Source organism: Schistocerca americana, chromosome 7 (genome assembly GCF_021461395.2).
Source record: "Schistocerca americana isolate TAMUIC-IGC-003095 chromosome 7, iqSchAmer2.1, whole genome shotgun sequence".
In the NCBI taxonomy this organism is placed as follows: Eukaryota; Metazoa; Arthropoda; class Insecta; order Orthoptera; family Acrididae; genus Schistocerca; species Schistocerca americana.
Window position 1 is genome coordinate 124,297,692 of NC_060125.1, and position 16,137 is coordinate 124,313,828.

At 44.9% G+C, this 16,137-nt stretch overlaps 1 protein-coding gene across 1 annotated transcript in view; it reads right to left on the reverse strand.

Annotated features, from left to right (window-relative positions):
- LOC124622779 (myrosinase 1-like) overlaps positions 1-16,137 on the reverse strand; it is a 71,178-nt gene that overhangs the window by 39,072 nt on the left and 15,969 nt on the right. The window contains exon 4 of the mRNA XM_047148572.1: positions 7,098-7,220. Coding sequence (XP_047004528.1) covers positions 7,098-7,220 — 123 coding nt within the window. The remainder of the gene's footprint in view (positions 1-7,097; positions 7,221-16,137) is intronic.

Below are 16,137 nucleotides of genomic sequence, written 5' to 3' on the forward strand. Positions count from 1 at the left end.
AAAAATTAGCGGAAGCGAAGTACAACTGAACACACAGGTACAGACGGCACACAGAAATCGTGATAAAGCACAATGGGAGCAGCAGAATGAGCCCTGTGCTATTCCGTATCACTAGACTATCGCTAGACTCAAGTCTGAACGCCGTATGTCAGGGACACTTTGAAGCAGTTGTCTTTTAACGCGCATTTAGTCGCTCCTTTTCGTGTAAAACAAGAATCTGTGTAGATGTGCAGACTGCCTAAACTCGTTACCCCCACCCTTCTGCTGCATGTTGCAATGAACGGAAGGCAAGTCTGTGCAGGGTGGCCGGACGAAGTGGCCGTGCGGTTTAAGGTGCTGCAGTCTGGAACCGCAAGACCGCTACGGTCGCAGGTTCGAATCCTGCCTCGGGCATGGATGTTTGTGATGTCCTTAGGTTAGTTAGGTTTAACTAGTTCTAAGTTCTAGGGGACTAATGACCTCAGCAGTTGAGTCCCATAGTGCTCAGAGCCATTTGAACGATTTTTGTGCAGGGTGATTTTTTCCACTGTGTACAAACTCTAGGGATTAATCGACGAGAGAATATGGAACAGAAAAGTTCTAATGAACTTCCATCCGGAAATGCGAGGTTTCCATGCTACAGACCATTTATTCATACTTTCTTACAGAGACTGTGGTCTAATACGCGCTGTACGATGCAGCTACCGTTGCGGTATGCGAGGTTTCCTCCTAGAGGACGGTACTGTTACTCATATGTCATGCCCTACCGCCCTCTCCTGCCATAGTAATTGGTAATGTTTTGCCTGACTCACTTCTGTAGATGAATCACCTTGTAGTCGATGTGATACAGCATTGCACACAGTGGTTCTGTATTCGAATCAGAGCTTGCCGACGTGGTGTTTACTTACGGAAATGCTAATGGTAATAGGCGGCGAGCAGCAGGGTTGTATCGGGAGACCGATCCTAGCAGATAACAGTCACAGCATTCAATGTTTGCAACAGTGTCTCGCCGTTTGTCTGAGACAGTCATTTCAGGAAGCAGAAAATCATGAAGGACGTACCCGAAATGTCCGGACACCAGACTTGGAGGAAAATGTGATAAAACTGCGGAAGACGACCGCTGTGGCAGTCAGTATCAGACAATTGACCCGCCAGTACAGGGTAAACCAGAGGACCGTGTGAAGCACTCTTCATGACAATTGTTGCTACCCTTATCAATTACAGCGTGTGCAGGGCTTACTAGCGACAGGTTTTCCACATCGGAAGCAGTTTTGCCACTGGTTTCTTCACCAGGCAACCATCATTCCGGGATTTGTGTCATCCATCCTATTCACAGATGAGGCTGCCTTCACACAGAGTGGTGTCTTCAACTTTCATAACAGTCATCTGTGTGATAGTGTGCAGAACCCCTATGGTATGCTGACAGAGAACCATCAGCATGGATGCAGCTGGAATGTATTGGTCAGGATAATTGGTGACCAGATTTTGGGACCAGTCTTCCTTCCACGTCGGCTAATAGGCCGGAACTATCGGAGTTTCTTGGGTGACTTTGCCTCCCCTGCTGGAAGAAGTGCCAGTGATGATGAGAAGGGTTATGTGGCTGCTACATGATGGTGCTCCAGTCCACTTCGCCGTTAACGCCCGAACGTATCTCAGACGTGTCTTCCCTGTTCGATGGATCGGAGGAGGGGGTCCACTTGCATGGCCTTCTCGTTCGCCAGATCTCACCCTGCGTCATTTCTGGCTATGGGGGCACCTCACGGGTATGGTGTATGCAGAGCGCATTGCAGGTGTGGAGACACTCAATCTACGCATTCATGCTCCCTTTGAAACTGTTCAAGTGCAACCTGGCCGACGTGAATGTGTACTACGGCGCGTACACGCGTGCGTTGAGGCACTCGGAAACCATTTCCAGCACACACTGTAACTGTGGCTGCATGGTACAGCGCGTATTATACTGCAGTCTCTGTAACGATGTAAGACTGAATAAATGGTCTGTGGTGTGGAAACCATAGATTTCCTGACAAAAGTTTGCTGGACCTTTTTTTGTTCTGTACCCTCTCATTGATCAGTCCCTAGAGTTTGTACACTGTGGAGAAAACCACCCTGTATATGTGCCCGTAGGCACATCCGATGATACACAAATGTTGCCGGTAGCGGCCAAAGCGTTGAATTACAGTCTCTGCCATAAAACACTGTCAACAGAGCTGATATACACAATCCGTCTCAAAATTAGCACATTCCTCCTCTGTTAAGTCTATTTGTGTCATTACATGACGCACCTCGTTGTAGCGAATGTTTTCAAAATAAACATTTCGCTACCGCTAGCGATGACTGAAGACAAGCAAGCAATGTACCCACTCACGTGCGTACTTTCCAGCAGATAAGACGTCTGTTTCATACATGCGGCGCACTGACAAACTGATTTCGAGAAGAATAAACGTAGAAGTTAGCGACTTGCTGCAGAGAACGCGTGAGTGTTTTAATTAAACAAGAATAAAGGTTATTACAACAGCAACAAACGTGATACAGCATCAGTCGAAATATTGTGCATATTAAAAGAGTGTAGGCCGCAGACAACGGTGGAGGAAATAATAAAAATAAGAACTCGGTGTTCACAGTACTGCCGAGAAACATGTGGCACTGTGACCCGAAGAGAATTGGTACTGGCGGTGAGGGTGTTTACGTAACGAAAGTACAGTTACTTGACAGACTTCTATTCAGAAGTAGAATCTTAAGAGCTGCCGATTACTTCTCAGAGAAAGTAATCTCGCTTCTCTCACCACAGTGTCATGCTACGTTAATTTCTGTTGGCCAAGGTCCAGTAGGATTTAATAATTATGTTCGGTCATCCCCAGTTAATTTCGATACAGGTCTGTCCTCTGAACTTATTTTAGAAGAAATGTCAAGCTTTTCGTCTCCTCTTGACTGCTCAGCAGCCTTTTCGCCCATAAAGACTCTTTCCTAGTTTTAGCGCTGTTGAGTGCCATAGCGTATAATGCAGCGGCCCCCTTGTAGGACGCCACGCCGCGACAGCTTCCTCCTTGGCACGCAACAAAGTCTGTCTCGCCGACAACGCGGAATGGCCGAGGTGATGCACTGGATGTACACTCGACTCAAAATCAGGGAGGTAGGGGTCAAAATCCCCACCCAGCCATCCAGATTTAGGTTTCGCTAGATTCTCCTATATCACTTAAGGTAGCATACATCGGATTTCCTTCCTCAACCTGAACTTGTACTCCTTTCTCGCTGCCGACGGGGCGTGAAACCGTAATCTTTCTACTTTCCTTTCGTGCCAATTCGCAGACAGATTTTCCGTGTACGTAGTACTGTCAAGTTGAAACAGCGAATGGTACTGATTGCACCAAATATCGTAGCCCCGGTGCAGAAACGCATTGTCGTTCTGATTGCGAGTGATGCAAGAACAGACAGGTTTTAATTACCCATTTGGGCAGTCGACTGATTTTTCACTCAGTCCGTTTTTTCAGTGAAGTGAGACAACGGAATGAAGCTAGTCCCTGTGGGCACATCAACCATATCAGTGTTTTGCGCTCGCCCTCTTGGTGTGAGTCGTTTCCCTTTAACATAAGACAATCGACTGATCCACTGTCTGACGGCACGTCAATCATATGAATGTTTTCCCTCGGTCTCCAGGTAAGAGTGACTTCACTTGCATGCTTGTTCAGAATTTCCAGTTACACATAGCCATGATTAGGCTTGCCAACAGATTTGGAGATAAATAACGTATATTATTAAAAGGATAGGGAAATAAAAACTGTATTTATAATAACGAAGTATTTTCAAAATTTATTATTTATTTATAAGAATCAGTGAAATAAAAGCGAGACAAATAAGTAAACTGTTTATTATTTCTCCATAACTATTAACACATTTACCCCACTGTGAGACAAAACAGTAAATGCCTTAAAGGAAATATGGTTGGAATTGTCTACGGTACCGTGATCGTACTGAGGCGTGCAGCTCTCCGTACGAAGCAAATCGACGGCTGCGAATGCCTTTCTTCAGGGCTCCAAAAATGTGGAAATTGCATAGGGAGAAATCGAAACAGCATGGAACTGAAGCAGCGCAGTCAATACAACAGGCACACCAGTTCCTGGAAAGTCAAGATGACCTTTTCCTTTGATTGTAAGAGCTCGCTGGTCGGTGACTTTTCGGAACAAGGCGTCACGATTAACGCTCAGCGCTACGTGGACACACTGCAATAACTGAAGCGCGCCACCGAGGTTGACAGACATCACTCTGTTGCAGGACAGTGCCCGCTCGCATGTTCCGAAGATTGCTTCCTTCACGCTGCAGCTGTATCGCTGGGAAACCCTGACACATCCTCCATGCAGTCCCGATCCCGCCCCAAGCTATTTCTGTACTTTTAGAGCCCTGAAGAAAGACATTCGTGGCCGTCGATTTGCTCCGTACGAAGAGGTGCACGCCGGGGTACGATCGTGGTTCCGTGGGCAAACGCAAACATTTTCCCATGGAGACAGTGACCGTCTTGTCTCACAGTGGGATAAATGTATTAACAGTTGCGGCTATTACTTTTGAAATAATAAACTGTTTACTTACTTTTTTCTCGTTCTCGATTGACTGCCCCTTATACTTAAATACGAATTGAATATAAATGTTCGGCTGGTTTGAAAAGTTTGATAACTGGTGCTATTTAGTAAATTTACGTTTAAATAAATGACCATTTAATTTTTTAATTTAGATTTATGAAAGTTCTCTCTCTCTCTTTCTCTCTCTCTTCCTGTTGGTTTGAAACCATCACCGATAATTATCTTTTGGTAAATGCCGAAGTATTTGGTGACTTAATCATCATTTTTAAGCATATACTATCACTTGTAGAAGTATTTTTTTGCACAAAATATTTATTGTCACTGGACAATTTTCTTTTAATCTTTAACAAGCTCAGCATTCACATCGACGAGTGAAGCGAACCGTCGAAAATCACGCTCAGATTGGACAGAAAAACAACAGAAAGACTGCAGACTGGTTTCACTTGAAAATGAAGTATGAATAGTTCACTCAATATGGGAAACTACAACAGACGGTACAGACTGTTTTCATTCGGTTGCTTCCTCGTACTGATTTCACTCGAAAGAAATGAATGAATGAATGAACGAATGAACAATAGTCCAACTGATATGTAAAAGTACTACTGAATGAGTCGTCTCTTTCTCAACAATAGATAGAACCTGTTGTTTCAATTCGATTGTTCTCATCATTACTCATTGCTGAACAGTTTGTCAGGAGACTAATAGATAAATAGCAGTGGCACATAGAAAGTGCCGATATTACACGTTAATTCGATTAATCGGAGAAGATAAGTCTTTAAAGGAGGCATTTTGTCACTACGATTCGTGCCACACAAGTTAGGCTTTACGCACGTGAGGTTTTTTTTTTTTTCTTTTTGTTTCTCTTTTATTTATATGTTTTAATGCTCGTATAATTAACACTGTGTAACACTTCCCAGATGATAAAGGTCATCAGATAACGGGAAGGTGCTACTTGAACCTTTAGATATACGAAACAAATACATCCACTTTTTGAGTAAAGTGAGAAATTATCGTAAAAAGAGAAGATCTGTCATTTATGAATTATTCACAGCTCTGAATCTAGACCCAAGACGTGTGGTTAGACGAATCGAGGGAAGGGATAAAAGCGCCTCTTTCAAAATGGTTCAAATGGCTCTGAGCACTATGGGACTTAACAGCTAAGGTCATCAGTCCCCTAGAACTTAGAACTACTTAAACCAAACTAATCTAAGGACATCACACACATCCATGCCCGAGGCAGGATTCGATCCTGCGACCGTAGCGGTCCCGCGGTTGCAGACTGACGCGCCTAGAACCGCACGGCCACACCGGCCGGCTCTTTCAAAAGAACGTCTCACACTCGTAAATATGTTACATCATGTGAATGAATGGTTGTGCAGGATGCAATAATGTTTTCGTCTATCGAAAATAAGTAAATGGTTCTCACTACGGGAGGAAAGTAAGGTTTTACTCCAAATGGACTTGCAACGGTCAAGTCAGGGAGTAAAACGTAAGAGTACCATGTAGCAACGAAGGTAATTATTTGAGCCGTTGCTATTCTCTTCGTATATGTGCGTAAAGCGGTACTGCAGTTCACCTGATTGTCTATTTTCTATCATATGACTGGAACAGAAATTAATACTCAACTTACCAAGTAACTCCATTAACATGCTTGAAAATGCCAGTTTGGTCTTTTGTATTAGTTGACATATTGGTCGTATTAATATAACATGATCATTGGCAGACAATTGGTGCTTACAAGTTTTGTGAGACGTGAGTTTGTGCAAAGGCAGCTACGTCTGACCTAGAGCTGGGAACAACCCAACGGCTCATCACAACATGGCAGCAAGGCTATCACTGGAGTGATGCTCTACAAAACTAGTTGGGTATGCACTTTGCCATTAGCTGTTATACTCTCACGATTTTACATAGAACTGTATCACTGAACTTAATACTCATGCATGTCTTAATGCTAACGCACGTCTCACAGTTTTGGTATCGCTCAGGTACAACCGTTTGTGCTCTGACGCTCAAGATAGCACACACTTTGACCATCGAAAATTACCGGCTAAATATACAGGATGAGTTGGGCGCTGTAGTGGTATCCAGCCGCAGAAATGTCAGCATTGAGTGACGAATAGGAGACTGTAGCGATTTCCTTAGGTATTCAGAATGGAAACCAATTTTCCGAGCTTGAGTTTGCGAATTTTATTTTTGTCACTGGCTACCTTTCCCTACCACCCACTAAGAGCCTCTTCATTTCCAAGTCCTTCAGACAGTCTCGTGTCTATTTTAGCGTGTTAACAGCTTGCGTATCCTCTGGATGAAGAAATAATTGAGGATACCTCTCAGAACCAAACCAGGGCAACGGCTATTATTTCGGTGCAGTGGCTCGGTGTGAAGTTGCCTCCCTTTCTTGTGGCGCGAGATAACATTGGTCTGTACAATCATATCCTTATTACTGCTACGGTATCCATGCCACTTAAGTCAAGCAGGCACCCATCATTTTACGAGCAGATTAAGAGAGTTCACCTTTATGCAGGAAAAAAGAGGCGAACTCATACTCACCCTGTCGCCGTAGGTGTCGAAGAGCAGTCTGGCGTACTCGACGAAGTAGTCCGCCATGATGGGGTTGGGCCAGCCTCCGATGTACTGCAGCGCCTGCGGCAGGTCCCAGTGGTACATCGTCACCTGCACACCAAATAACGTCCTGGTGAGAACCCTGTAGCAGCGCCTACAGATCAGTGGTAGTATAGGTCCATCGAATGGAAAATTTAATTGTAAAAAGCACACCTCTACTTCTGAAACTCGACGTTTATTAGTCTACTCAGGACATAAATACTGGTTATGATCAAAAGTGCATTATAATACAGTAACTAGCTTTTTGGAATGACGATGTAATATTTCGGCTATACGAGACAGCCTATCGCACATATACAACAGCAGCCTGACACTGAAGCAGGCAACACTGTGCAGCTTGGAGCCAGAGGCCCTCCCACGGCCACTACCATATGTCCGAACAGGTATCGAATGTGTCGTGGGTCAAACCGCATTTTGGCATGCTGAAGATGCAGGTGTAAAGGCGATCTTCAAAAGCAGAAATGACAAACGGACGCAATCATTGGACACGAGATGTTAGTACTTAACAGATGATATGAAACTAGACAAATGAGGGAATGACTTCCAGTAATAACGTTACTGGCGGTTGAGTGTGGTCTTACCGTGGAAACTGTGTGTGGTATTCAACAGTTAAGAAAGCTGTTGCAATCTGATCTGCCCGATAAAGAACGTAAGCTGAGCACCTGGGTGCCCGACCGTGCCCGCAGAGAGATCTCGGCAGAACTCTGGGGAGAGGTCGACCTTGTGGAGAATTTGACTTCGAAACAACAGAGTAGCTGCTTTATTGTGAGACCGCACAGTACTCCTGGAGACGCCGGAGGAGGGACGTTGACGAAGGCCTTGGCGAGACTTGGCTGCTGCCACGCCGCCCGTCCCTCCCAGGTCGCCGTCGCCGCTATTCGCTGCCAGTCGACCGCAGCGAGAATTCAGCCAGCAGTCATCCATCGCAGGTAAACGACTTTCCACTGCAACGCTCTCATCAAAGTTCGCCTACCAGATCTCTCCTAGCAACCATAATTTCAGGCCCTGGTAACGACCTTCAGAGGTTCTTATCGATAATAGGCACACTGCTTTTTATTTTACTTCTACACTGGTGTGCTAACCTTAAGGGTGAAAGTAGCTTTCGCATGATGTGCCACTGCCAAGTAAATACGTTGAAGATATTTGAACCATACATAGACAGAACTGTCACAGTATAGTACAGAAGGTACTGCTGTTGTTGTCGTCTCCAGTCCAAAGACTGGTTTTATGCAGCTCTCCATGCTACTCTATTCTGTGCAAGCCTCTCCGTCTCCGAGTAACTCCTGGAACCTACGTCCTTTTGAATTTGCTTACTGTATTCATCTCTTGGTCTACCTCTACGATACCCCCGCCTCCCTCCCAGCCCTCCCCCCCCCCCCCTCTACCGCGCGTTTCCCTCTATTACTAAACTGGTGATCCCTTGATGTGTCAGAATGTGTACTACCAGCCGATCCGCTCTTCTAGTCAGGTTGTACCACAAATTTATGTTTTCCCCAATTCCATATACCCTATAATCTTCAGCATTCTTGTGTAGCACCACATCTAAAAAGCTTGTATTCTCTTGTTGTCTAAACTGCTTATTGTCCATGTTTCACTTTCATACATGGCAACCCTCCATACAAACACTTTGTGAAATGACTTCCTGACAGTTAAATCTATACCCGATGTTAACAAGTTCCTCTCCTTCAGAAACGCTTTTGTTTCCATTTCCAGCCTACATTTTATAATTCCCCCCCCCCCCCCCCCCCCTACTTTGACCATCATCAGTCATTTTGCTTCCCAAATAGCAAAAATCATCTACTAATTTAAGTGTGTCTTTTCTTAATCTAATTCGCTCAGTATCACGTGATTTAACTCGACTAGATTCCATTATCCTCATTTTGCTTTTGTTGATGTTCGTTTTATTGCTCCTTTCAAGACACTGTCGATTCCATCCAACTGCTCTTCCAAGTCCTTTGCCGTTTCTGACGGAATTACGATGTCATCGGCAAACCTCAAGGTTTTAATTTCTTGTCCCTGGACTTTAATTCCTACTCCAAATTTTCCTTTTGCTTCCTTTACTGCTTGCTCAGTATACAGATTGAATAACATCGGAGATAGGCTACAGCCCTATCTCACTCCCTTCTCAAAGGCTTTCTCTAAGTCTACAAATGCTATCAACGTAGGTTTATCTTTCGTTAACGTGTCCTCTATGAGACGTCATAGGGTCAGTATTGCCTCCCTTCTTCCTATATTTCTCCGGAATCCAAACTTATCTTCCCCGAGGTTGACTTCTACCAGTTTTTCCATCTTTATGTTAACAAGTCGTGTTAGTATTTTGCAACTGTGAGGTATTAAACTGATAGTTCGGTAATTTTGATACCTATCAGCACCTGCTTTCTTTGGAATTGGAATTACTATATTTTTCTGTACTGTAACTGAAATAATTACGCGATGAAAAGGTAAAGAAACGACAATTTTGTTCAAAGATAATGATATTACAATGAAGCCATCGCGTTTCATAATCTCCCCTGGACGTTACAGAAGGTGTGGCATGGTTTTAATACCACCGATGGCAATGCGAGCCCTGCAGTGTGCTACTATGTGGCCACGGCCGTGGTAAGGAGTTGTTGCACCAGGGCGTGCCACTCCGCCACCACCACGGCTGGCAATTGCTGGACGGTCGCTGGTGCATGTGCACGTGCTGCAGTTCATGTCCCCAACACATCTCACACGTGCTTTATGAAATTTAAATCGGCGAAACGCCAGGCCAGTCCACTTGCCGAATATCCTCCATTTCCAAGATCTCCTTCTTTTCGATGCGGTCGCTCATTGTCACCCATAAAAATGGAGCCAGGACCGAATGCACCCCTCAAAGGACGGATATGGGGAAGGAGTAGGTTGACCCCTGAGTGTACGGTGTTCAAAGATTTGGAGGACAGTACGCCCGTGTAACATTATGCCCCCGCACCATACCACCTGGCCGACCAAAACGATCATGTTCGACAATATTCGTTGGCGCATTAAGTGTTCCCATTTCTCGCCGTATGAGCGTAAGTCAGTTGTAAGGTGGCAGAATAAATGGTCAGATTCACACCTTACATGGGACCTTTACAAATCGCAGTGAGAAGGTTAAGATGACACCTAACGTAAATCGACAGTTATGAGAACATTTACCTATCAATATGTAATGCAAAAAGGGGTGACAGTCAATCGACGGTAATTAACACCCAATTCCTATACAATGCATGTCTTTGAGCGGAAGGTAGAACAGGGAACGCGAGTCTAGTCACTTTTAGTATGAAAATCCAGCTTCACAATGGCGTAGCAAAGCCGTGCTGTGGCAGTTACGCCGGCAACCACTACAGCGACCCTGGGCCAGGTGATTCAAGCTGGAGGGCTGCCTGTAGTGAGGGCATCAGTGCAAGAGCAGAGAAGAAGCTTTAGAAAACTGCATTTCGAAATTCCAACAGGATGCGAACAAAAGCAAGTGACACATTTTCCTCCACTGAGTGCGACACACAGAAAGGTCAATGTACTTTAGGCATCAGGAACGGGCACAAAACGTCCGAATGGCGGAAACTCACTAGGAAGGAGAAAACTACTGAAGTTTCGACACAGTTTGATAGAAGGGACGTTGCGATTGGTAGAGGGTGTTTCTACAAAGTGGGAGGAACGCTCCTATTGGTCGAAAAAAGCCGTGACATGAAAAAGGAACCCAAGTCGAGGGAGGCAGTTCTGCCATGAGAGGACAAGAGAGAAATTTTGTGTGAGGGACTCTTCTCTGAACTGGCGTCAAGTGCAGAATGGAACGCTTATCTCTCCGTACGACGCAGAGACGAAATTGGTGTGACACTGCGTCCACAGCGGCTGCATTCCAGCTAAAATTAGCTGTAGCAACGTTTAGCTCCAAATGTGGAGAAACGAACCAACCAAAGTAGTTAACTGTTCTTGCGAGAACTGAGTGGGCACTATAATATGCACGCTGCTCCAACCATGCGCGTGTTTGTCGCCATACGATAAGACTAGGGTTGAGTACATGTCTTGTCGCAATACGAGAAACATAGGGAAAGTTTCTACTGGAAAGTTCAGCAAAGGCCAGGTTAGTTTTGTAGGAATTTCAGTGGGAGAGAGCGGCCTTGCAGACAGCAGCACGTCGCAGCTTAAGGTAAATACCGCGTGCAAAGGCGTAAACTTTGTTGGTTCACCAGCTTGCGTCCACTGTAAACTCGAGCGGCCTTGGGTAGCCTTGCGCTCAAATTTGTCACTTGACTAACCATCCACCGTAGACTTGATTGTCATCCTAAATAGTACCGAACTTCGAACCGGAATCGGACGATTTTCGTAGTACTGACCAACATCATAACGTATGTGTAGGAGCGATTTTGTAAAGAAACGCCTAATTAAACCATCATATTATTGTTCTTAGGATTAATGTAAAGAAACTTCGAATTAAAATTTCGTAATATTGTGCTTAAGATTAATGTTCTTTCAGAGAGTTAATATTTAACATTGTTGTGTACGAACTTATTTCACTTTTTGATGTTGGCAAGGTGCGTTATCCATTGCGCTGTTTTTATGTTGGCGAGTTGAAAACTGTGTGAAAAGCTGTAATTTGGTGAGAAATATTGCGAAATTATACTTGTCATTTCACCTCACACAGTTGTTCTCAATTCAAGAATAGGCAATAACGAAACCCCCCACGCTCTTACACAGTCATTGTCGAAAATGATCGTTTTGCTGGTGCAGGTGTTATGGTAAGGAGAGGCATAGTGTTACATGGGCGTACTGATGTCGAAACCGTTGAACGCGGGACACTTAACGGTTAACGCTGCTACGACACTGTTGTGCACGTCTTTTCAGGTGTGCGTTCGGCCCTGGCTTCACTTTTATGAGTGAAAACCCCGACCGCATCGAACAATGCTGTGGAGGATCTCTTTGGAACGAGACGGTATTCAGTGAATGGACTGGCTTGCTCGTTCACTCGTGAGCACGTGTGGGATGCTTTGTGCAGATGTATCGCAGAACCTCCACGTAAGCAAATGACGGCCTCGCTGTTGTCAATCACGCTGATAGAGGAATGGAACGCCCTGGTACAAAAACTCCTCACCAAGCTTGCGGCCAGCATGTCTGCGCAGAATGCATTGCAGTCCCAGGTGATCACATGGCGTTTAGGAACCAAGGCCCACCTTTCGTAGTGTCCAGGACACCACTATGAATCGGGATGACTTCAGTGTGGTTATCATCTTTGAATAAAAGTGTTATTTGTGTTCGTCGCACTGCGCATTTCTTTCAGTTATACTATGACAGTTCTTTCTATGTGTGGTCCAAGTTTCATCGCGCTATGTTACTTGGCAGTGACACATCATTCAAAATGTTCAAATGTGTGTAAATTCCTAAGGTACCAAACTGCTTAGGTCATCGGTCCCTAGACTTACACACTACTTAAATTAACCTATGCTAAGAACAAGACACACACCCATGCCCGAGGGAGGACTCGAACCTCCGGCGGGAGAGGCCGGCCGGCCGAAGTGGCCGTGCGGTTAAAGGCGCTGCAGTCTGGAACCGCAAGACTGCTACGGTCGCAGGTTCGAATCCTGCCTCGGGCATGGATGTTTGTGATGTCCTTAGGTTAGTTAGGCTTAACTAGTTCTAAGTTCTAGGGGACTAATGACCTCAGCAGTTGAGTCCCATAGTGCTCAGAGCCATTTGAACCATTTTGGAGAGGCCGCGCACTCCGTGATACGACGCCTCAAACCGCGCGGCCACACCGCGTGACGACACATCATTCGAAAGTTTTTTTAGTTCTTATGTATTGATCATTAGCAATGGAAAGAGGTCAGGTATTTTCTAACAGAAATTTGTTAGGTTTGTCTACTTTCGGCCCAAAGCACTTTCGTTTGTCGAAATAAATGTCTGCGACAATCTGATTACGTTCTTGCAACTGGCGCACTCAATCCCTTTATTTGTATTCCAGGTGCAAAACAATTCGCAACCCATCAACGTCACAGAGTAAAAATACAGTCACTATAACGTGTGATTACTTCTGTCCGTGAATTACGATTGTCATGATTTTAACTATCCTAATTTCCAGATCGTCACTCCATGTATGTTTCTGATTATGGTGCAATGACATTATTTCTACATATTTATAAATAAGGACTACTGAATAGTAGCCATACCATGTACGTTTTCGATTATGATGTAACCACATCAAAAATGGTTCAAATGGCTCTGAGCGCTATGGGACTTAACATCTATGGTCATCAGTCCTCTATAACTTAGAACTACTTAAACCTAACTAATCTAAGGACACCACACAACACCCAGTCATCACGAGGGAGAGAAAATCCGTGACCCCGCCGGGAATCGAACCCGGGAACCCGGGCGTGGGAAGCGAGAGTAACAACATCATTTGTACATCTTTTCAAAGGGATCTATCATATATTTGCTTTCCTATTCGAAGAAAGAAGAATTGTATGGCCTGTTGCTTCTACTCTGTAACATACACTACACCGCCCTAACACAGTATGAACGTAATAGATCAGTCAGTTTCTCAACAAAAAAAAAAAAAAAAAAAAAAAAAAAAAAAAAAAAAAAAAATAAAAAAAAAAAATGGTTCAAATGGCTCTGAGCACTATGGGACTTAACATCTATGGTCATCAGTGCCCTAGAACTTAGAACTACTTAAACCTAACTAACCTAAGGACATCACACAACACCCAGTCATCACGAGGCAGAGAAAATCCCTGACCCCGCCGGGAATCGATGCGGGAACCGGGGCGTGGGAAGCGAGAGTCACAACATCATTTGTACATCTTTACAAAGGGATCTATCATATATTTGCTTTCCTATTCGAAGAAAGAAGAATTGTATGGCCTGGTGCTTCTACTCTGTAACATACACTACACCGCCCTAACACAGTATGAACGTAATAGATCAGTCACTTTCTCAAAAAAAAGGTTCAAATGGCTCTGAGCACTATGGGACTCAACATCTTAGGTCATCAGTCCCCTAGAACTTAGAACTACTTAAACCTAACTAACCTAAGGACATCACATACATCCGTGCCCGAGGCAGGATTCGAACCTGCGACCGCAGCGGCTGCGCGGTTCCAGACTGTAGCGCCTAGAACCGCATGACCACAACGGCCGGCCAGTTTCTCTTAACTAAACGAAAGCGTTAGTAACAACACACCATTTCAGCATCTATAATAATTTTAGTTGAAAAGCTTCACGACCTTACATAACAGCGTATCTCAACAACGCCACAGAAAGTTCCAGCATTCTGCTGCATGCTTTACAGAGAACAAACATTACCGCTACCAGTATAAATCAGAATCGCGCAGAAAATAAGTATTATACTCAATAAAGAAACTGATCATATATGGTTACAAATTATATACAGCAGAAGAAAGGATTAATAATGTGTAAGCATCAAGGATCCACTGGTAAAATGGCCTCCTTCTTCTGAACTTGATAGACTAGCCTTTAAACATGTTAAATCTCTTCGAATTATGTTTCCAACTGTTCGTTGGTCTTTCTATATTATTCTGCCTGCAGGTTTATAAGCTAATACTAAAACGGGTAGATAAATGTTACCCAACCTCGACATGTATTCATGTTAGATGTTGCAGTATATAATTAGACTATATTGTGCTGATTACTGTTTTAGACTTTTGAAAATCGGACAAAATTAATGAATAAGTTTTTAAACCGACGGTAAAGTTGTTTTAATTGAGTAATCACGACATCAATTACACAACCTTATGTCACGCTCTCTGGCGGGAAATCAGGAAAAGATCGGCAACAGAAACTCATTCCTGCCGGCCGCGGTGGTCTAGCGGTTCTAGGCGCGTAGTCCGGAACCGCGCGACTGCTACGGTCGCAGGTTCGAATCCTGCCTCGGGCATGGATGTGTGTGATGTCCTTAGGTTAGTTAGGTTTAAGAGTTCTAAGTTCTCGGGGACTGATGACCACAGCTGTTAAGTCCCATAGTGCTCAGAACCATAGAAACCCATTCCATCATAAGATACGAGCTGCCAAAACATGATACAAATTTGTGATGTCAAGATTTATGAGGTATGTTGACGGCAAATTGTAATAAATCTTCATTACACTGGGCACATATTCTGCAACTATGGTGTTGTACACCCCCCCCCCCCCCCCAAAAAAGAAAGATCAGAATCAACGAGTTTCAGCGTGGAAGCCCCTTAGACCATGAGAAACAGACAGGCGAACCTCGTGATTTATTCATATCTGCCACTATATGGAAAAACTGGCCCTTACAAAAGCATAACTTGTGGCCTCGTCATACTACTTAACGAGCTTTAATTTGGCATGGCTTTATGTAAGACTCATATCTATAATCCCGTAAAAATTTCCTCCAACTACACTCCTGGAAAGGAAAAAAGAACACATTGACACCGGTGTGTCAGACCCACCATACTTGCTCCGGACACTGCGAGAGGGCTGTACAAGCAGTGATCACACGCACGGCACAGCGGACACACCAGGAACCGCGGTGTTGGCCGTCGAATGGCGCTAGCTGCGCAGCATTTGTGCACCGCCGCCGTCAGTGTCAGCCAGTTTGCCGTGGCATACGGAGCTCCATCGCAGTCTTTAACACTGGTAGCATGCCGCGACAGCGTGGAAGTGAACCGTATGTGCAGTTGACGGACTTTGAGCGAGGGCGTATAGTGGGCATGCGGGAGGCCGGGTGGACGTACCGCCGAATTGCTCAACACGTGGGGCGTGACGTCTCCACAGTACATCGATGTTGTCGCCAGTGGTCGGCGGAAGGTGCATGTGCCCGTCGACCTGGGACCGGACCGCAGCGACGCACGGATGCACGCCAAGACCGTAGGATCCTACGCAGTGCCGTAGGGGACCGCACCGCCACTTCCCAGCAAATTAGGGACACTGTTGCTCCTGGGGTATCGGCGAGGACCATTCGCAACCGTCTCCATGAAGCTGGGCTACGGTCCCGC